The sequence below is a fragment of the Dendropsophus ebraccatus genome, chromosome 4 (assembly GCF_027789765.1).
Source record: "Dendropsophus ebraccatus isolate aDenEbr1 chromosome 4, aDenEbr1.pat, whole genome shotgun sequence".
Taxonomy (NCBI): domain Eukaryota; kingdom Metazoa; phylum Chordata; class Amphibia; order Anura; family Hylidae; genus Dendropsophus; species Dendropsophus ebraccatus.
In genome coordinates, this window is record NC_091457.1 from 7,991,728 (window position 1) to 8,008,680 (window position 16,953).

Sequence of the window (16,953 nt, forward strand, 5' to 3'; positions counted from 1 at the left end):
ATACATCACAGGGTCAGGTAGCTTGTAGTATATAGGTGACATACATCACAGTGTCAGGTAGCTTGCAGTATATAGGTGACATACATCACAGTGTCAGGTAGCTTGCAGTATATAGGTGACATACATCACAGCGTCAGGTAGCTTGCAGTATATAGGTGACATACATCACAGGGTCAGGTAGCTTGCAGTATATAGGGTGACATACATCACAGGGTCAGGTAGCTTGCAGTATATAGGGTGACATACATCACAGTGTCAGGTAGCTTGCAGTATATAGGTGACATACATCACAGTGTCAGGTAGCTTGCAGTATATAGGTGACATACAGCACAGGGTCAGGTAGCTTGCAGTATATAGGTGACATACATCACAGGGTCAGGTAGCTTGTAGTATATAGTGTGACATACATCACAGGGTCAGGTAGCTTGCAGTATATAGGTGACATACATCACAGTGTCAGGTAGCTTGCAGTATATAGGTGACATACATCACAGTGTCAGGTAGCTTGCAGGTGGCGGCACAGCCCTTGTATTCCTGTATTAGCAGTCACTATGTGCTCGGCTCTGGAATTAGGGAATTATATGATAGGAAACTTTCTCCACATCTCCATAGAAACCAGCGACCGCCTCGCTCCTCAACCTTCAAGTTTCTTCTGGATAATTACTCGCTGGATGTGACGCTTCCAACACAAATCCTCATCAACGTCTCACACCGACGGTCAATATGGAGAGCTGCAAAACGCAGCAGATCCAGAGTAATCCGCGGGTAACGGCCGGGGAGGGGGTCAGAATAGTCTGTGAGTGATCAGGCTCCACGCACATTACAGTGGGAGTTATAGATGGGCAAATGTGTGGGGTTAGAAAACTTACACTTGGGGTACAGGATAATGACAAGCTGACACTTTGGGTACAGTTATAGTGACACTTGGGGTTCAGGATAGTGACTCTTGGAGTACAGGATAGTGACACTTGGGGTACAGGATAGTTACACTTGGGGTACAGGATAGTGACACTCGGGGTACAGGACAGTGACACTTGGGGTACAGGATAATGACACTTGGGGTACAGGATAGTGACACTTGGGGTACAGGATAGTGACAGTTGGAGTACAGGATAGTGACACTTGGGGTACAGGATAGTGACACTTGGGGTACAAAATAGTGACACTTGGGGTACAGGATAGTGACACACTGTTTATAGGGTATAAATAATCTTTTTTTTTTTTTTTTTTTTTTTTTTTAACCTTTATGCAGTAGTCCTAGATGTCGTATGGGTGTAGTAGTAGTAGTATCTTATAGCAGCCTGTATATAGACTGTGCTCGGTGTGGGTGTAGTAGTTGTATCTTATAGCTGCCTGTATATAGACTGTGCTCGGTGTGGGTGTAGTAGTCCTGTATCTTATAGCAGCCTGTATATAGACTGTGCTCGGTGTGGGTGTAGTAGTTGTATCTTATAGCAGCCTGTATATAGACTGTGCTCGGTGTGGGTGTAGTAGTTGTATCTTATAGCTGCCTGTATATAGACTGTGCTCGGTGTGGGTGTAGTAGTCCTGTATCTTATAGCAGCCTGTATATAGACTGTGCTCGGTGTGGGTGTAGTAGTTGTATCTTATAGCAGCCTGTATATAGACTGTGCTCGGTGTGGGTGTAGTAGTCCTGTATCTTATAGCAGCCTGTATATAGACTGTGCTTGGTGTGGGTGTAGTAGTCCTGTATCTTATAGCAGCCTGTATATAGACTGTGCTCGGTGTGGGTGTAGTAGTTGTATCTTATAGCAGCCTGTATATAGACTGTGCTCGGTGTGGGTGTAGTAGTCCTGTATCTTATAGCAGCCTGTATATAGACTGTGCTCGGTGTGGGTGTAGTAGTCCTGTATCTTATAGCTGCCTGTATATAGACTGTGCTCGGTGTGGGTGTAGTAATTGTATCTTATAGCAGCCTGTATATAGACTGTGCTCGGTGTGGGTGTAGTAGTTGTATATCTTATAGCAGCCTGTATATAGACTGTGCTCAGTGTGGGTGTAGTAGTCCTGTATCTTATAGCAGCCTGTATATAGACTGTGCTCGGTGTGGGTGTAGTAGTCCTGTATCTTATAGCAGCCTGTATATAGACTGTGCTCGGTGTGGGTGTAGTAGTCCTGTATCTTATAGCAGCCTGTATATAGACTGTGCTCGGTGTGGGTGTAGTAGTCCTGTATCTTATAGCAGCCTGTATATAGACTGTGCTCGGTGTGGGTGTAGTAGTAGTATCTTATAGCAGCCTGTATATAGACTGTGCTCGGTGTAGTAGTCCTGTATCTTATAGCTGCCTGTATATAGACTGTGCTTGGTGTGGGTGTAGTGGTCCTGTATCTTATAGCTGCCTGTATATAGACTGTGCTCGGTGTGGGTGTAGTAGTTGTATCTTATAGCAGCCTGTATATAGACTGTGCTCGGTGTGGGTGTAGTAGTCCTGTATCTTATAGCTGCCTGTATATAGACTGTGCTCGGTGTGGGTGTAGTAGTTGTATCTTATAGCAGCCTGTATATAGACTGTGCTCGGTGTGGGTGTAGTAGTCCTGTATCTTATAGCTGCCTGTATATAGACTGTGCTCGGTGTGGGTGTAGTAGTAGTATCTTATAGCAGCCTGTATATAGACTGTGCTCGGTGTGGGTGTAGTAGTCCTGTATCTTATAGTTGCCTGTATATAGACTGTGCTTGGTGTGGGTGTAGTAGTCCTGTATCTTATAGCAGCCTGTATATAGACTGTGCTCGGTGTGGGTGTAGTAGTCCTGTATCTTATAGCAGCCTGTATATAGACTGTGCTCGGTGTGGGTGTAGTAGTAGTATCTTATAGCAGCCTGTATATAGACTGTGCTCGGTGTGGGTGTAGTAGTCCTGTATCTTATAGCTGCCTGTATATAGACTGTGCTCGGTGTGGGTGTAGTAGTTGTATCTTATAGCAGCCTGTATATAGACTGTGCTCGGTGTGGGTGTAGTACTCCTGTATCTTATAGCAGCCTGTATATAGACTGTGCTCGGTGTGGGTGTAGTAGTCCTGTATCTTATAGCTGCCTGTATATAGACTGTGCTCGGTGTGGGTGTAGTAGTTGTATCTTATAGCAGGCTGTATATAGACTGTGCTCGGTGTGGGTGTAGTAGTTGTATCTTATAGCAGCCTGTATATAGACTGTGCTCGGTGTGGGTGTAGTAGTCCTGTATCTTATAGCAGCCTGTATATAGACTGTGCTCGGTGTGGGTGTAGTAGTAGTATCTTATAGCAGCCTGTATATAGACTGTGCTCGGTGTGGGTGTAGTAGTCCTGTATCTTATAGCTGCCTGTATATAGACTGTGCTCGGTGTGGGTGTAGTAGTTGTATCTTATAGCAGCCTGTATATAGACTGTGCTCGGTGTGGGTGTAGTACTCCTGTATCTTATAGCAGCCTGTATATAGACTGTGCTCGGTGTGGGTGTAGTAGTCCTGTATCTTATAGCTGCCTGTATATAGACTGTGCTCGGTGTGGGTGTAGTAGTTGTATCTTATAGCAGCCTGTATATAGACTGTGCTCGGTGTGGGTGTAGTAGTAGTATCTTATAGCTGCCTGTATATAGACTGTGCTCGGTGTGGGTGTAGTAGTCCTGTATCTTATAGCTGCCTGTATATAGACTGTGCTCGGTGTGGGTGTAGTGGTCCTGTATCTTATAGCAGCCTGTATATAGACTGTGCTCGGTGTGGGTGTAGTACTCCTGTATCTTATAGCAGCCTGTATATAGACTGTGCTCGGTGTGGGTGTAGTAGTCCTGTATCTTATAGCTGCCTGTATATAGACTGTGCTCGGTGTGGGTGTAGTAGTTGTATCTTATAGCAGCCTGTATATAGACTGTGCTCGGTGTGGGTGTAGTAGTAGTATCTTATAGCTGCCTGTATATAGACTGTGCTCGGTGTGGGTGTAGTAGTCCTGTATCTTATAGCTGCCTGTATATAGACTGTGCTCGGTGTGGGTGTAGTGGTCCTGTATCTTATAGCAGCCTGTATATAGACTGTGCTCGGTGTGGGTGTAGTAGTTGTATCTTATAGCTGCCTGTATATAGACTGTGCTCGGTGTGGGTGTAGTAGTTGTATCTTATAGCAGCCTGTATATAGACTGTGCTCGGTGTGGGTGTAGTAGTCCTGTATCTTATAGCTGCCTGTATATAGACTGTGCTCGGTGTGGGTGTAGTAGTTGTATCTTATAGCAGCCTGTATATAGACTGTGCTCGGTGTGGGTGTAGTACTCCTGTATCTTATAGCAGCCTGTATATAGACTGTGCTCGGTGTGGGTGTAGTAGTCCTGTATCTTATAGCTGCCTGTATATAGACTGTGCTCGGTGTGGGTGTAGTAGTTGTATCTTATAGCAGGCTGTATATAGACTGTGCTCGGTGTGGGTGTAGTAGTTGTATCTTATAGCAGCCTGTATATAGACTGTGCTCGGTGTGGGTGTAGTAGTCCTGTATCTTATAGCAGCCTGTATATAGACTGTGCTCGGTGTGGGTGTAGTAGTAGTATCTTATAGCAGCCTGTATATAGACTGTGCTCGGTGTGGGTGTAGTAGTCCTGTATCTTATAGCTGCCTGTATATAGACTGTGCTCGGTGTGGGTGTAGTAGTTGTATCTTATAGCAGCCTGTATATAGACTGTGCTCGGTGTGGGTGTAGTACTCCTGTATCTTATAGCAGCCTGTATATAGACTGTGCTCGGTGTGGGTGTAGTAGTCCTGTATCTTATAGCAGCCTGTATATAGACTGTGCTCGGTGTGGGTGTAGTAGTTGTATCTTATAGCAGCCTGTATATAGACTGTGCTCGGTGTGGGTGTAGTAGTAGTATCTTATAGCTGCCTGTATATAGACTGTGCTCGGTGTGGGTGTAGTAGTCCTGTATCTTATAGCTGCCTTTATATAGACTGTGCTCGGTGTGGGTGTAGTGGTCCTGTATCTTATAGCAGCCTGTATATAGACTGTGCTCGGTGTGGGTGTAGTACTCCTGTATCTTATAGCAGCCTGTATATAGACTGTGCTCGGTGTGGGTGTAGTAGTCCTGTATCTTATAGCTGCCTGTATATAGACTGTGCTCGGTGTGGGTGTAGTAGTTGTATCTTATAGCAGCCTGTATATAGACTGTGCTCGGTGTGGGTGTAGTACTCCTGTATCTTATAGCAGCCTGTATATAGACTGTGCTCGGTGTGGGTGTAGTAGTCCTGTATCTTATAGCTGCCTGTATATAGACTGTGCTCGGTGTGGGTGTAGTAGTTGTATCTTATAGCAGCCTGTATATAGACTGTGCTCGGTGTGGGTGTAGTAGTAGTATCTTATAGCTGCCTGTATATAGACTGTGCTCGGTGTGGGTGTAGTAGTCCTGTATCTTATAGCTGCCTTTATATAGACTGTGCTCGGTGTGGGTGTAGTGGTCCTGTATCTTATAGCAGCCTGTATATAGACTGTGCTCGGTGTGGGTGTAGTACTCCTGTATCTTATAGCAGCCTGTATATAGACTGTGCTCGGTGTGGGTGTAGTAGTCCTGTATCTTATAGCTGCCTGTATATAGACTGTGCTCGGTGTGGGTGTAGTGGTCCTGTATCTTATAGCTGCCTGTATATAGACTGTGCTCGGTGTGGGTGTAGTAGTATCTTATAGCAGCCTGTATATAGACTGTGCTCGGTGTGGGTGTAGTAGTCCTGTATCTTATAGCAGCCTGTATATAGACTGTGCTCGGTGTGGGTGTAGTAGTTGTATCTTATAGCAGCCTGTATATAGACTGTGCTCGGTGTGGGTGTAGTAGTAGTATCTTATAGCTGCCTGTATATAGACTGTGCTCGGTGTGGGTGTAGTAGTCCTGTATCTTATAGCTGCCTGTATATAGACTGTGCTCGGTGTGGGTGTAGTGGTCCTGTATCTTATAGCAGCCTGTATATAGAGTGTGCTCGGTGTGGGTGTAGTAGTCCTGTATCTTATAGCAGCCTGTATATAGAGTGTGCTCGGTGTGGGTGTAGTAGTTGTATCTTATAGCAGCCTGTATATAGACTGTGCTCGGTGTGGGTGTAGTAGTTGTATCTTATAGCAGCCTGTATATAGACTGTGCTCGGTGTGGGTGTAGTAGGTGTATCTTATAGCAGCCTGTATATAGACTGTGCTCGGTGTGGGTGTAGTAGTCCTGTATCTTATAGCTGCCTGTATATAGACTGTGCTCGGTGTGGGTGTAGTAGTTGTATCTTATAGCAGCCTGTATATAGACTGTGCTCGGTGTGGGTGTAGTAGTTGTATCTTATAGCAGCCTGTATATAGACTGTGCTCGGTGTGGGTGTAGTAGTTGTATCTTATAGCAGCCTGTATATAGACTGTGCTCGGTGTGGGTGTAGTAGTCCTGTATCTTATAGCAGCCTGTATATAGACTGTGCTCGGTGTGGGTGTAGTGGTCCTGTATCTTATAGCAGCCTGTATATAGACTGTGCTCGGTGTGGGTGTAGTAGTAGTAGTATCTTATAGCAGCCTGTATATAGACTGTGCTCGGTGTGGGTGTAGTAGTAGTATCTTATAGCAGCCTGTATATAGACTGTGCTTGGTGTGGGTGTAGTAGTCCTGTATCTTATAGCTGCCTGTATATAGACTGTGCTCGGTGTGGGTGTAGTAGTTGTATCTTATAGCAGCCTGTATATAGACTGTGCTCGGTGTGGGTGTAGTAGTTGTATCGTATAGCAGCCTGTATATAGACTGTGCTTGGTGTGGGTGTAGTAGTCCTGTATCTTATAGCAGCCTGTATATAGACTGTGCTCGGTGTGGGTGTAGTAGTTGTATCTTATAGCAGCCTGTATATAGACTGTGCTCGGTGTGGGTGTAGTAGTTGTATCTTATAGCTGCCTGTATATAGACTGTGCTCAGTGTGGGTGTAGTAGTCCTGTATCTTATAGCAGCCTGTATATAGACTGTGCTCGGTGTGGGTGTAGTAGTGGTATTTTATAGCAGCCTGTATATAGACTGTGCTCGGTGTGGGTGTAGTAGTCCTGTATCTTATAGCAGCCTGTATATAGACTGTGCTCGGTGTGGGTGTAGTAGTAGTATCTTATAGCTGCCTGTATATAGACTGTGCTCGGTGTGGGTGTAGTAGTTGTATCTTATAGCAGCCTGTATATAGACTGTGCTCGGTGTGGGTGTAGTAGTCCTGTATCTTATAGCTGCCTGTATATAGACTGTGCTCGGTGTGGGTGTAGTAGTTGTATCTTATAGCAGCCTGTATATAGACTGTGCTCGGTGTGGGTGTAGTAGTTGTATCTTATAGCAGCCTGTATATAGACTGTGCTCGGTGTGGGTGTAGTAGTTGTATCTTATAGCAGCCTGTATATAGACTGTGCTCGGTGTGGGTGTAGTAGTCCTGTATCTTATAGCAGCCTGTATATAGACTGTGCTCGGTGTGGGTGTAGTGGTCCTGTATCTTATAGCAGCCTGTATATAGACTGTGCTCGGTGTGGGTGTAGTAGTAGTAGTATCTTATAGCAGCCTGTATATAGACTGTGCTCGGTGTGGGTGTAGTAGTAGTATCTTATAGCAGCCTGTATATAGACTGTGCTCGGTGTGGGTGTAGTAGTCCTGTATCTTATAGCTGCCTGTATATAGACTGTGCTCGGTGTGGGTGTAGTAGTTGTATCTTATAGCAGCCTGTATATAGACTGTGCTCGGTGTGGGTGTAGTAGTTGTATCGTATAGCAGCCTGTATATAGACTGTGCTTGGTGTGGGTGTAGTAGTCCTGTATCTTATAGCAGCCTGTATATAGACTGTGCTCGGTGTGGGTGTAGTAGTTGTATCTTATAGCAGCCTGTATATAGGACTGTGCTCGGTGTGGGTGTAGTAGTTGTATCTTATAGCTGCCTGTATATAGACTGTGCTCAGTGTGGGTGTAGTAGTCCTGTATCTTATAGCAGCCTGTATATAGACTGTGCTCGGTGTGGGTGTAGTAGTGGTATTTTATAGCAGCCTGTATATAGACTGTGCTCGGTGTGGGTGTAGTAGTCCTGTATCTTATAGCAGCCTGTATATAGACTGTGCTCGGTGTGGGTGTAGTAGTAGTATCTTATAACAGCCTGTATATAGACTGTGCTCGGTGTGGGTGTAGTAGTCCTGTATCTTATAGCAGCCTGTATATAGACTGTGCTCGGTGTGGGTGTAGTAGTTGTATCTTATAGCAGCCTGTATATAGACTGTGCTCGGTGTGGGTGTAGTAGTTGTATCTTATAGCAGCCTGTATATAGACTGTGCTCGGTGTGGGTGTAGTAGTCCTGTATCTTATAGCTGCCTGTATATAGACTGTGCTCGGTGTGGGTGTAGTAGTCCTGTATCTTATAGCTGCCTGTATATAGACTGTGCTCGATGTGGGTGTAGTAGTCCTGTATCTTATAGCAGCCTGTATATAGACTGTGCTCGGTGTGAGTGTAGTAGTAGTATCTTATAGCAGCCTGTATATATAGAGTGTGCTCGGTGTGGGTGTAGTAGTCCTGTATCTTATAGCTGCCTGTATATAGACTGTGCTCGGTGTGGGTGTAGTAGTTGTATCTTATAGCAGCCTGTATATAGACTGTGCTCGGTGTGGGTGTAGTAGTCCTGTATCTTATAGCTGCCTGTATATAGACTGTGCTCGGTGTGGGTGTAGTAGTTGTATCTTATAGCAGCCTGTATATAGACTGTGCTTGGTGTGGGTGTAGTAGTCCTGTATCTTATAGCTGCCTGTATATAGACTGTGCTCGGTGTGGGTGTAGTAGTTGTATCTTATAGCTGCCTGTATATATAGACTGTGCTCGGTGTGGGTGTAGTAGTTGTATCTTATAGCAGCCTGTATATAGACTGTGCTCGTTGTGGGTGTAGTAGTTGTATCTTATAGCAGCCTGTATATAGACTGTGCTCGGTGTGGGTGTAGTAGTCCTGTATCTTATAGCTGCCTGTATATAGACTGTGCTCGGTGTGGGTGTAGTAGTCCTGTATCTTATAGCTGCCTGTATATAGACTGTGCTCGGTGTGGGTGTAGTAGTCCTGTATCTTATAGCTGCCTGTATATAGACTGTGCTCGGTGTGGGTGTAGTAGTCCTGTATCTTATAGCAGCCTGTATATAGACTGTGCTCGGTGTGGGTGTAGTAGTCCTGTATCTTATAGCAGCCTGTATATAGACTGTGCTCGGTGTGGGTGTAGTAGTCCTGTATCTTATAGCTGCCTGTATATAGACTGTGCTCGGTGTGGGTGTAGTGGTCCTGTATCTTATAGCAGCCTGTATATAGACTGTGCTCGGTGTGGGTGTAGTAGTCCTGTATCTTATAGCAGCCTGTATATAGACTGTGCTCGGTGTGGGTGTAGTAGTTGTATCTTATAACAGCCTGTATATAGACTGTGCTCGGTGTGGGTGTAGTAGTTGTATCTTACAACAGCCTGTATATAGACTGTGCTCGGTGTGGGTGTAGTAGTTGTATCTTATAGCTGCCTGTATATAGACTGTGCTCGGTGTGGGTGTAGTAGTTGTATCTTATAGCAGCCTGTATATAGACTGTGCTCGGTGTGGGTGTAGTAGTCCTGTATCTTATAGCAGCCTGTATATAGACTGTGCTCGGTGTGGGTGTAGTAGTCCTGTATCTTATAGCAGCCTGTATATAGACTGTGCTCGGTGTGGGTGTAGTAGTTGTATCTTATAGCAGCCTGTATATAGACTGTGCTCGGTGTGGGTGTAGTAGTCCTGTATCTTATAGCTGCCTGTATATAGACTGTGCTCGGTGTGGGTGTAGTAGTCCTGTATCTTATAGCTGCCTGTATATAGACTATGCTCGGTGTGGGTGTAGTAGTCCTGTATCTTATAGCTGCCTGTATATAGACTGTGCTCGGTGTGGGTGTAGTAGTAGTAGTAGTATCTTATAGCAGCCTGTATATAGACTGTGCTCGGTGTGGGTGTAGTAGTAGTAGTTGTATCTTATAGCAGCCTGTATATAGACTGTGCTCGGTGTGGGTGTAGTAGTCCTGTATCTTATAGCAGCCTGTATATAGACTGTGCTCGGTGTGGGTGTAGTGGTCCTGTATCTTATAGCTGCCTGTATATAGACTGTGCTCGGTGTGGGTGTAGTAGTAGTATCTTATAGCAGCCTGTATATAGACTGTGCTCGGTGTGGGTGTAGTAGTTGTATATCTTATAGCAGCCTGTATATAGACTGTGCTCGGTGTGGGTGTAGTAGTTGTATCTTATAGCTGCCTGTATATAGACTGTGCTCGGTGTGGGTGTAGTAGTCCTGTATCTTATAGCAGCCTGTATATAGACTGTGCTCGGTGTAGTAGTCCTGTATCTTATAGCTGCCTGTATATAGACTGTGCTCGGTGTGGGTGTAGTAGTCCTGTATCTTATAGCTGCCTGTATATAGACTGTGCTCGGTGTGGGTGTAGTAGTAGTATCTTATAGCAGCCTGTATATAGACTGTGCTCGGTGTGGGTGTAGTAGTTGTATCTTATAGCAGCCTGTATATAGACTGTGCTCGGTGTGGGTGTAGTAGTTGTATCTTATAGCAGCCTGTATATAGACTGTGCTCGGTGTGGGTGTAGTAGTCCTGTATCTTATAGCTGCCTGTATATAGACTGTGCTCGGTGTGGGTGTAGTAGTTGTATCTTATAGCTGCCTGTATATAGACTGTGCTCGGTGTGGGTGTAGTAGTCCTGTATCTCATAGCTGCCTGTATATAGACTGTGCTCGGTGTGGGTGTAGTAGTTGTATCTTATAGCTGCCTGTATATAGACTGTGCTCGGTGTGGGTGTAGTAGTAGTATCTTATAGCAGCCTGTATATAGACTGTGCTCGGTGTGGGTGTAGTAGTCCTGTATCTTATAGCTGCCTGTATATAGACTGTGCTCGGTGTGGGTGTAGTAGTTGTATCTTATAGCTGCCTGTATATAGACTGTGCTCGGTGTGGGTGTAGTAGTTGTATCTTATAGCAGCCTGTATATAGACTGTGCTCGGTGTGGGTGTAGTAGTTGTATCTTATAGCAGCCTGTATATAGACTGTGCTCGGTGTGGGTGTAGTAGTAGTATCTTATAGCAGCCTGTATATAGACTGTGCTCGGTGTGGGTGTAGTAGTTGTATCTTATAGCAGCCTGTATATAGACTGTGCTCGGTGTGGGTGTAGTAGTCCTGTATCTTATAGCTGCCTGTATATAGACTGTGCTCGGTGTGGGTGTAGTAGTTGTATCTTATAGCAGCCTGTATATAGACTGTGCTCGGTATGGGTGTAGTAGTCCTGTATCTTATAGCTGCCTGTATATAGACTGTGCTCGGTGTGGGTGTAGTAGTCCTGTATCTTATAGCTGCCTGTATATAGACTGTGCTCGGTGTGGGTGTAGTAGTCCTGTATCTTATAGCAATCACCGAGGGCAAAGGACCACCGTAGGTCAGATAAATTCTAAAACATAACGTTTATTGGATATTCATCTAAAAAGGTACAAGCTAGAGCATATATCTGTACCTAAGCACGAAAAACGAAAATAAATAAATATATACTTCAAAACTAATATAGTGTTAAATAACTCACAGAGTGGGGAAAAAAAAGGGGAAAATACATATTACCCCCTTAATATCCCCACTCTGACTAAGGTGCTCAGGTGAAAAATAATAAACAAACAGACAAGTGTGCCACAAACATCAAAATACTATATACATATTTACATAAGAGATAATTGATATGCAATACGTTCGTGGGGTAATAAATTACTCCAAAATGAGAACGTTACTCTGTTCCAACGCGTTTCCCCTGGGATAATAAGTATGATTATGAATATTTCACAGGTTCATCAGGGAACAAATATTAAATCCAGCTATAATATAGCCTAAGGAACGTATTAAGTATCTGTATTTTCGTTAAAAGCTTGACCCATGATACTCAAACATTACACGGTACTGCCTAATAGCATGATAAACACAGTCAGCCAAGATATGTAGGTACATCACACCTCACATAGGTCCACAGGAGTGGCAAAACCAGGGAAATTCACCCCCACTGATGCGGTCGGCAAGATATGTAGGCCGAAACTGCATATATTATAGAGGCTGTGTGGGGGTAGTATTCCTGTATATTGTGTGGGGGTAGTAGTCCTATATCTTGTGTGGGTGTAGTAGTCCTATATCTTGTGTGGGGGTAGTAGTCCTGTATCTTGTGTGGGTGTAGTGATCCTCTATATTTCGTGTGTGTGTGGTGGGGGGGGGGGGTAGTAGTCCTATATCTATATTGTGTGGGGGTAGTAGTCCTATATCTTGTGTGGGGGTAGTAGTCCTCTATATTGTGGGGAGGTAGTAGTCCTATGTGTTGTGTGGGAGTAGTAGTCCTCTCTGTTGTGTGGGAGTAGTAGTCCTCTCTATTGTGTGGGTGTAGTAGTCCTGTATCTGTGTGGGTGTAGTAGTCCTATATGTTATGTGGGAGTAGTAGTCCTCTATATTGTGGGGGGGGGGGTAGTAGCCCTGTATCTGTGTGGGTGTAGTAGTCCTATATGTTATGTTGGAGTAGTAGTCCTCTATATTGTGTGGGGGTAGTAGTCCTGTATATTGTGTGGGTGTAGTAGTCCTATATGTTATGTTGGAGTAGTAGTCCTCTATATTGTGTGGGTGTAGTAGTCCTATATCTTATGTAGGTACACTCACACCTAGCACAGTCGTGTATCTTACGGCATACAGTTACTGGACTGTGCTCCCAGACAGTCATGTGATCAGTGCCCGGTTCCTACCCTGCACACATGACACCGGTTTCCCTGCACGGTGATGTTTTCCTATGAATCGGGCGGCTGATTCACAGGACGCTGGATTCCCGGCAGTGATTTGGCTGTTTGAATACTGGTTGCCTTTCCCTAGTACGGCGAGAGCGGCGGCCACTCCTCTCCTGCAGAGAGATTGTCTCATCCTCCAACCAGCAGCCTCCATTCTCCTGTGCTGTCAAAATGCAGGCTGCACCCACACACACTCGGCTCCTCCGTACCACTGACACATTACAATTCTGCTAAGGTCTACAGGTTGTGTCGTCCTGAGCGCCGTCATCTGTCACCGCACTGCTGAGATCTCCCTACAGGAATGTGCGCTGCGGCAGGATCCCGGCAGCCATACCCAGCCGCACACCTCCATATCCAAGGGCATCAGCCGGCAGTCCTGTAAGCTGCAGCTGCTTTTTGGCCCAGACTGAAGGAAATACATCTTAAGCTGCAAATCCTTCTGCTGGGGAGACGCCGCACTGATCCGGACCGGGGACGAACAGATGCCATAGGCTTCTCAAGATGTGGTGACAGGATAATGAAGACTAGCGTTCATTTCCCTGCAAGAATAAAATTACAGGTGTCAGACGTTGTACCGAGAGCAAGCAGGAAGGAACGGAACCATTCTGATACCTGGTCCGGATGATGGAGACACAGGTCCACTAAGAGAATCCATGTCTGCACCCGACAAGATTGTCAGGATTCTCTTCTTCTTATAGGACAAGGTGGTCCACAGAGACAAATAAGAGGTGTCTAGAAGGGGGAGAAGATGCCATCCATCCTGGTGGCTTCCAAGATGAAATCCGGACTGCCCAAACCGGTCCACAGCGCCGCGCCAATCCTTCACGTTCCCGCAAGGACAATCCCTCAGCCCTGTTACCTGAAACTAGGGAACAAGATAGAAGTGTCCAAGCCGTCCTACGCCACCAGTCAGATCCCACTAAAGCCGCACTTTGGTTACGAGTCCACGGGGGACGCGCTACCCAACAAGAAAACGGACTCTGATGAAAATGTATTCGACACACAGGTCAGAGAATGGTCATATATGTATTTATTGGCATCACCAGTAATGTTATAGTGATGCTTCCATCTCTAGTGGAGCTATGCCATGGCTGCCAGAGTGTCCATGATGTAAGAGATAGAGCAGACCATGCAGACAGTGTGCCACCCAAAGAGGTTTTGGTGGAGGGAGGGTGGATTGAAGCGTAACCTATTGAGCATTGTGTGTGCCACCCAGAGAGGTTGTAGGGGTTACCTGCTAAGCATTTTCATCTTAGCATATGATTCACCCTGGGACATCCATGTAATTCATGCAGAATGTACCCCCTGCCCGCCTATGGATTTTAGATTGTCTATATCAATGTTGCATTGAGGGGTGCATTGGAAGGATTTTGCATTGAGGGGTGCATTGGCTGGACTTTGCATTGAGGGGTGCATTGGATTGATATTGCATTGAGGGGTGCTTTGGATTGATTTTGCATTGAGGGGTGCATTGGATGGATTTTGCATTGAGGGGTGCATTTGATTGATTTTGCATTGAGGGGTGCATTGGATGAATTTTGCATTGAGAAGTGTACTGGAAGAATTTTGCATTGATGGATCAGTTTTGCTTTAAGGGGTGCATTGGATAGATTTTGTACTGATGGGTGCATTAGATGCATTTAGCATTGACAAGTACATTGGATTGATTTTGCATTGATTGGTGCATTTTGTATTGATGGCTGCATTGGATGGACTTTACGTGGACAGCTGCATTGGATGGACCTTACCTGGACAGGTGCATTGGATGGACTTTACGTGGACAGGTGCATTGGATGGATTTTGCATAGACAGCTGCATTGGATGGATTTTGCATAGACAGCTGCATTGGATGGATTTTGCATTGATTTGGGGGATTTGGCTAGTCCACACTATGGTGAATGATGTGTAAAGGGTTAAACATGTCACTATGTGATTCCTATAGAGCAGATGCTTGCTGCATTTTACATTAAGATGCCTGCAGACAGATCCATAATGCAGAATATTCCCTTTAGTCTAATAGGAAAGATGCCTGGAAGTGGCAGATTCAGACAGGTGGCGTTTTGGAAGGCAAGTCAGACGGAAAGGATGTGACTTTAATACTAAGATGGAGGGGAGAGAGACCCTGGAGTAATCCATGGCTAGTTATAGAGGGGGGGGGGGGGGGGGGGGGGGTACGGGTATTGGGGCTTCGGCTCTCATGTTGTAATGTTGTCCTGAGCAGATCCATCTCCGCCTTCTAATGATAAACACATGGCAGACGTGTTACTCTAGAACATTGGGCTGGTGACACCCAGGTGCGGGAGGCAGAGGAGTGTGCAGAGGGATTTTGGCAACAGCAGAATGGCTTCCTGTCACTAGTATGAATCATTGTATCCTCCATGGTAGGGACAGGACGGGAGGATCGGCTGAGGGTTATTGTATATTTGGGGGGTAGGATGGGGGAGCCCTGTAGTAGGCGGCACTCGGCAGCCATTACCCAGCAGATGGCAATGAGCAGTTATATTTAGTCTTTCTATACAAGTCATTTTTTCCTACAAACTCATTGGAAAATTCATTCTGAAGCCAGTTCTCCCAGCAGCGTAGTGGGAAGGACTGGGAGTCACCTGTTACAGGACCCCTGGAAGTAGCAGCTTCATGGTGGCCATCACTGCCCTTTCATGGGAGATCACCCAGCTTTTCCACACCCCTGAACGGCTCAGTTTCCTCTTATGATATCCCTGCACACCTGGTCAGGTGTACTGTCCCCGAGCCTCATGGTCCTTTTACACGGAACGATTGATCGTTCGTTTTTGCACGATAACGATCGAATTCGAACGATAATCGTACGTGTAAACGCAGCGAACGATCAAACGACGAGCGAGAAATCGTTCATTTTGATCTTTCAACATGTTCTTAAATCATCGTTGATCGTTCGCCAAAAATTCGCAGATCGTTCAACGATTTCACCTATGTGTGAGATAGGCTTAAACGATCGCAAAATGTTCGCATAGCGAATTTTCCGTACGATGTATCGTTCCGTCTAAACGCCGATCGTTATAAAAAAAACATAGTTCATTCAAAATCGTTAATTGTGCGATCGGGCGAATTATCGCTCCGTGTAAAAGTACCATCAGAGAGCTATAGGGAAGACCTGATTCTGTGTAAGAGAGGTGTGACCCTCCCGGGTATACAATTAGGCCCCGGCGCTCCCTACTCTATATATACACCACCTCTCCTGTCCTGGATTGTCATATTCCCTGCAGCGCTCGGAGATGAGGAGCACACCCATCAGGCGCTTGTAAAACACACTGATAATATACTCCACTGCAGTGCTGACATAGTGAACATCCGCACCGACATATCCACCCCAAGAGCTCCGCACCTGACCCTTATACTCTGCACTGTACTCAGCGGGCCAAGCCTAGTCCTAGTACTCTGCACTGTATACAATGTATAGAGCCCACCCTGATATACTGCACTGTACACAGCTTACAGAGCCCACCCTGATATACTGCACTGTACACAGCGTATAGAGCCCACCCTGATATACTGCACTGTACACAGCGTATAGAGGCCACCCTGATATACTGCACTGTACACAGCGTATAGAGGCCACCCTGATATACTGCACTGTACACAGCTTACAGAGCCCACCCTGATATACTGCACTGTACACAGCTTACAGAGCCCACCCTGATATACTGCACTGTACACAGCATATAGAGCCCACCCTGATATACTGCACTGTACACAGCATATAGAGCCCACCCTGATATACTGCACTGTACACAGCTTACAGAGCCCACCCTGATATACTGCACTGTACACAGTGTATAGAGGCCACCCTGATATACTGCACTGTACAAAGTGTATAGAGGCCTCCCGGATATACTGCATTGTACACAGCGTATAGATCCCACCCTGATATACTGCATTGTACACAGCATATAGAGGCCACCCTGATGTACTGCACTGTACACAGCATATAGAGCCCATCCTGATGTACTGCACTGTACACAGCATATAGAGGCCACCCTGATGTACTGCACTGTACACAGCATATAGAGGCCACCCTGATATACTGCACTGTACACAGCGTATAGATCCCACCCTGATATACTGCACTGTACACAGCGTATAGAGGCAACCCTGATATACTGCACTGTACACAGCGTATAGAGCCCACCCTGATAT

At 45.7% G+C, this 16,953-nt stretch overlaps 1 protein-coding gene across 8 annotated transcripts in view; it reads left to right on the forward strand.

The window, feature by feature from the left end:
* The window catches only part of NAV2 (neuron navigator 2), a 292,991-nt gene that overhangs the window by 126,073 nt on the left and 149,965 nt on the right, over positions 1-16,953 (forward strand). For 6 of the 8 annotated variants that reach the window (XM_069965100.1, XM_069965091.1, XM_069965092.1 and 3 more), the window contains exon 1: positions 12,996-13,786. The exons of the other annotated variants lie outside the window; for them this stretch is intronic. In XM_069965100.1, coding sequence (XP_069821201.1) covers positions 13,529-13,786 — 258 coding nt within the window. In that variant the 5' untranslated portion in view covers positions 12,996-13,528. Of the gene's footprint in view, positions 1-12,995; positions 13,787-16,953 lie in introns of those variants that run through there. 8 annotated transcript variants of the gene reach the window in all.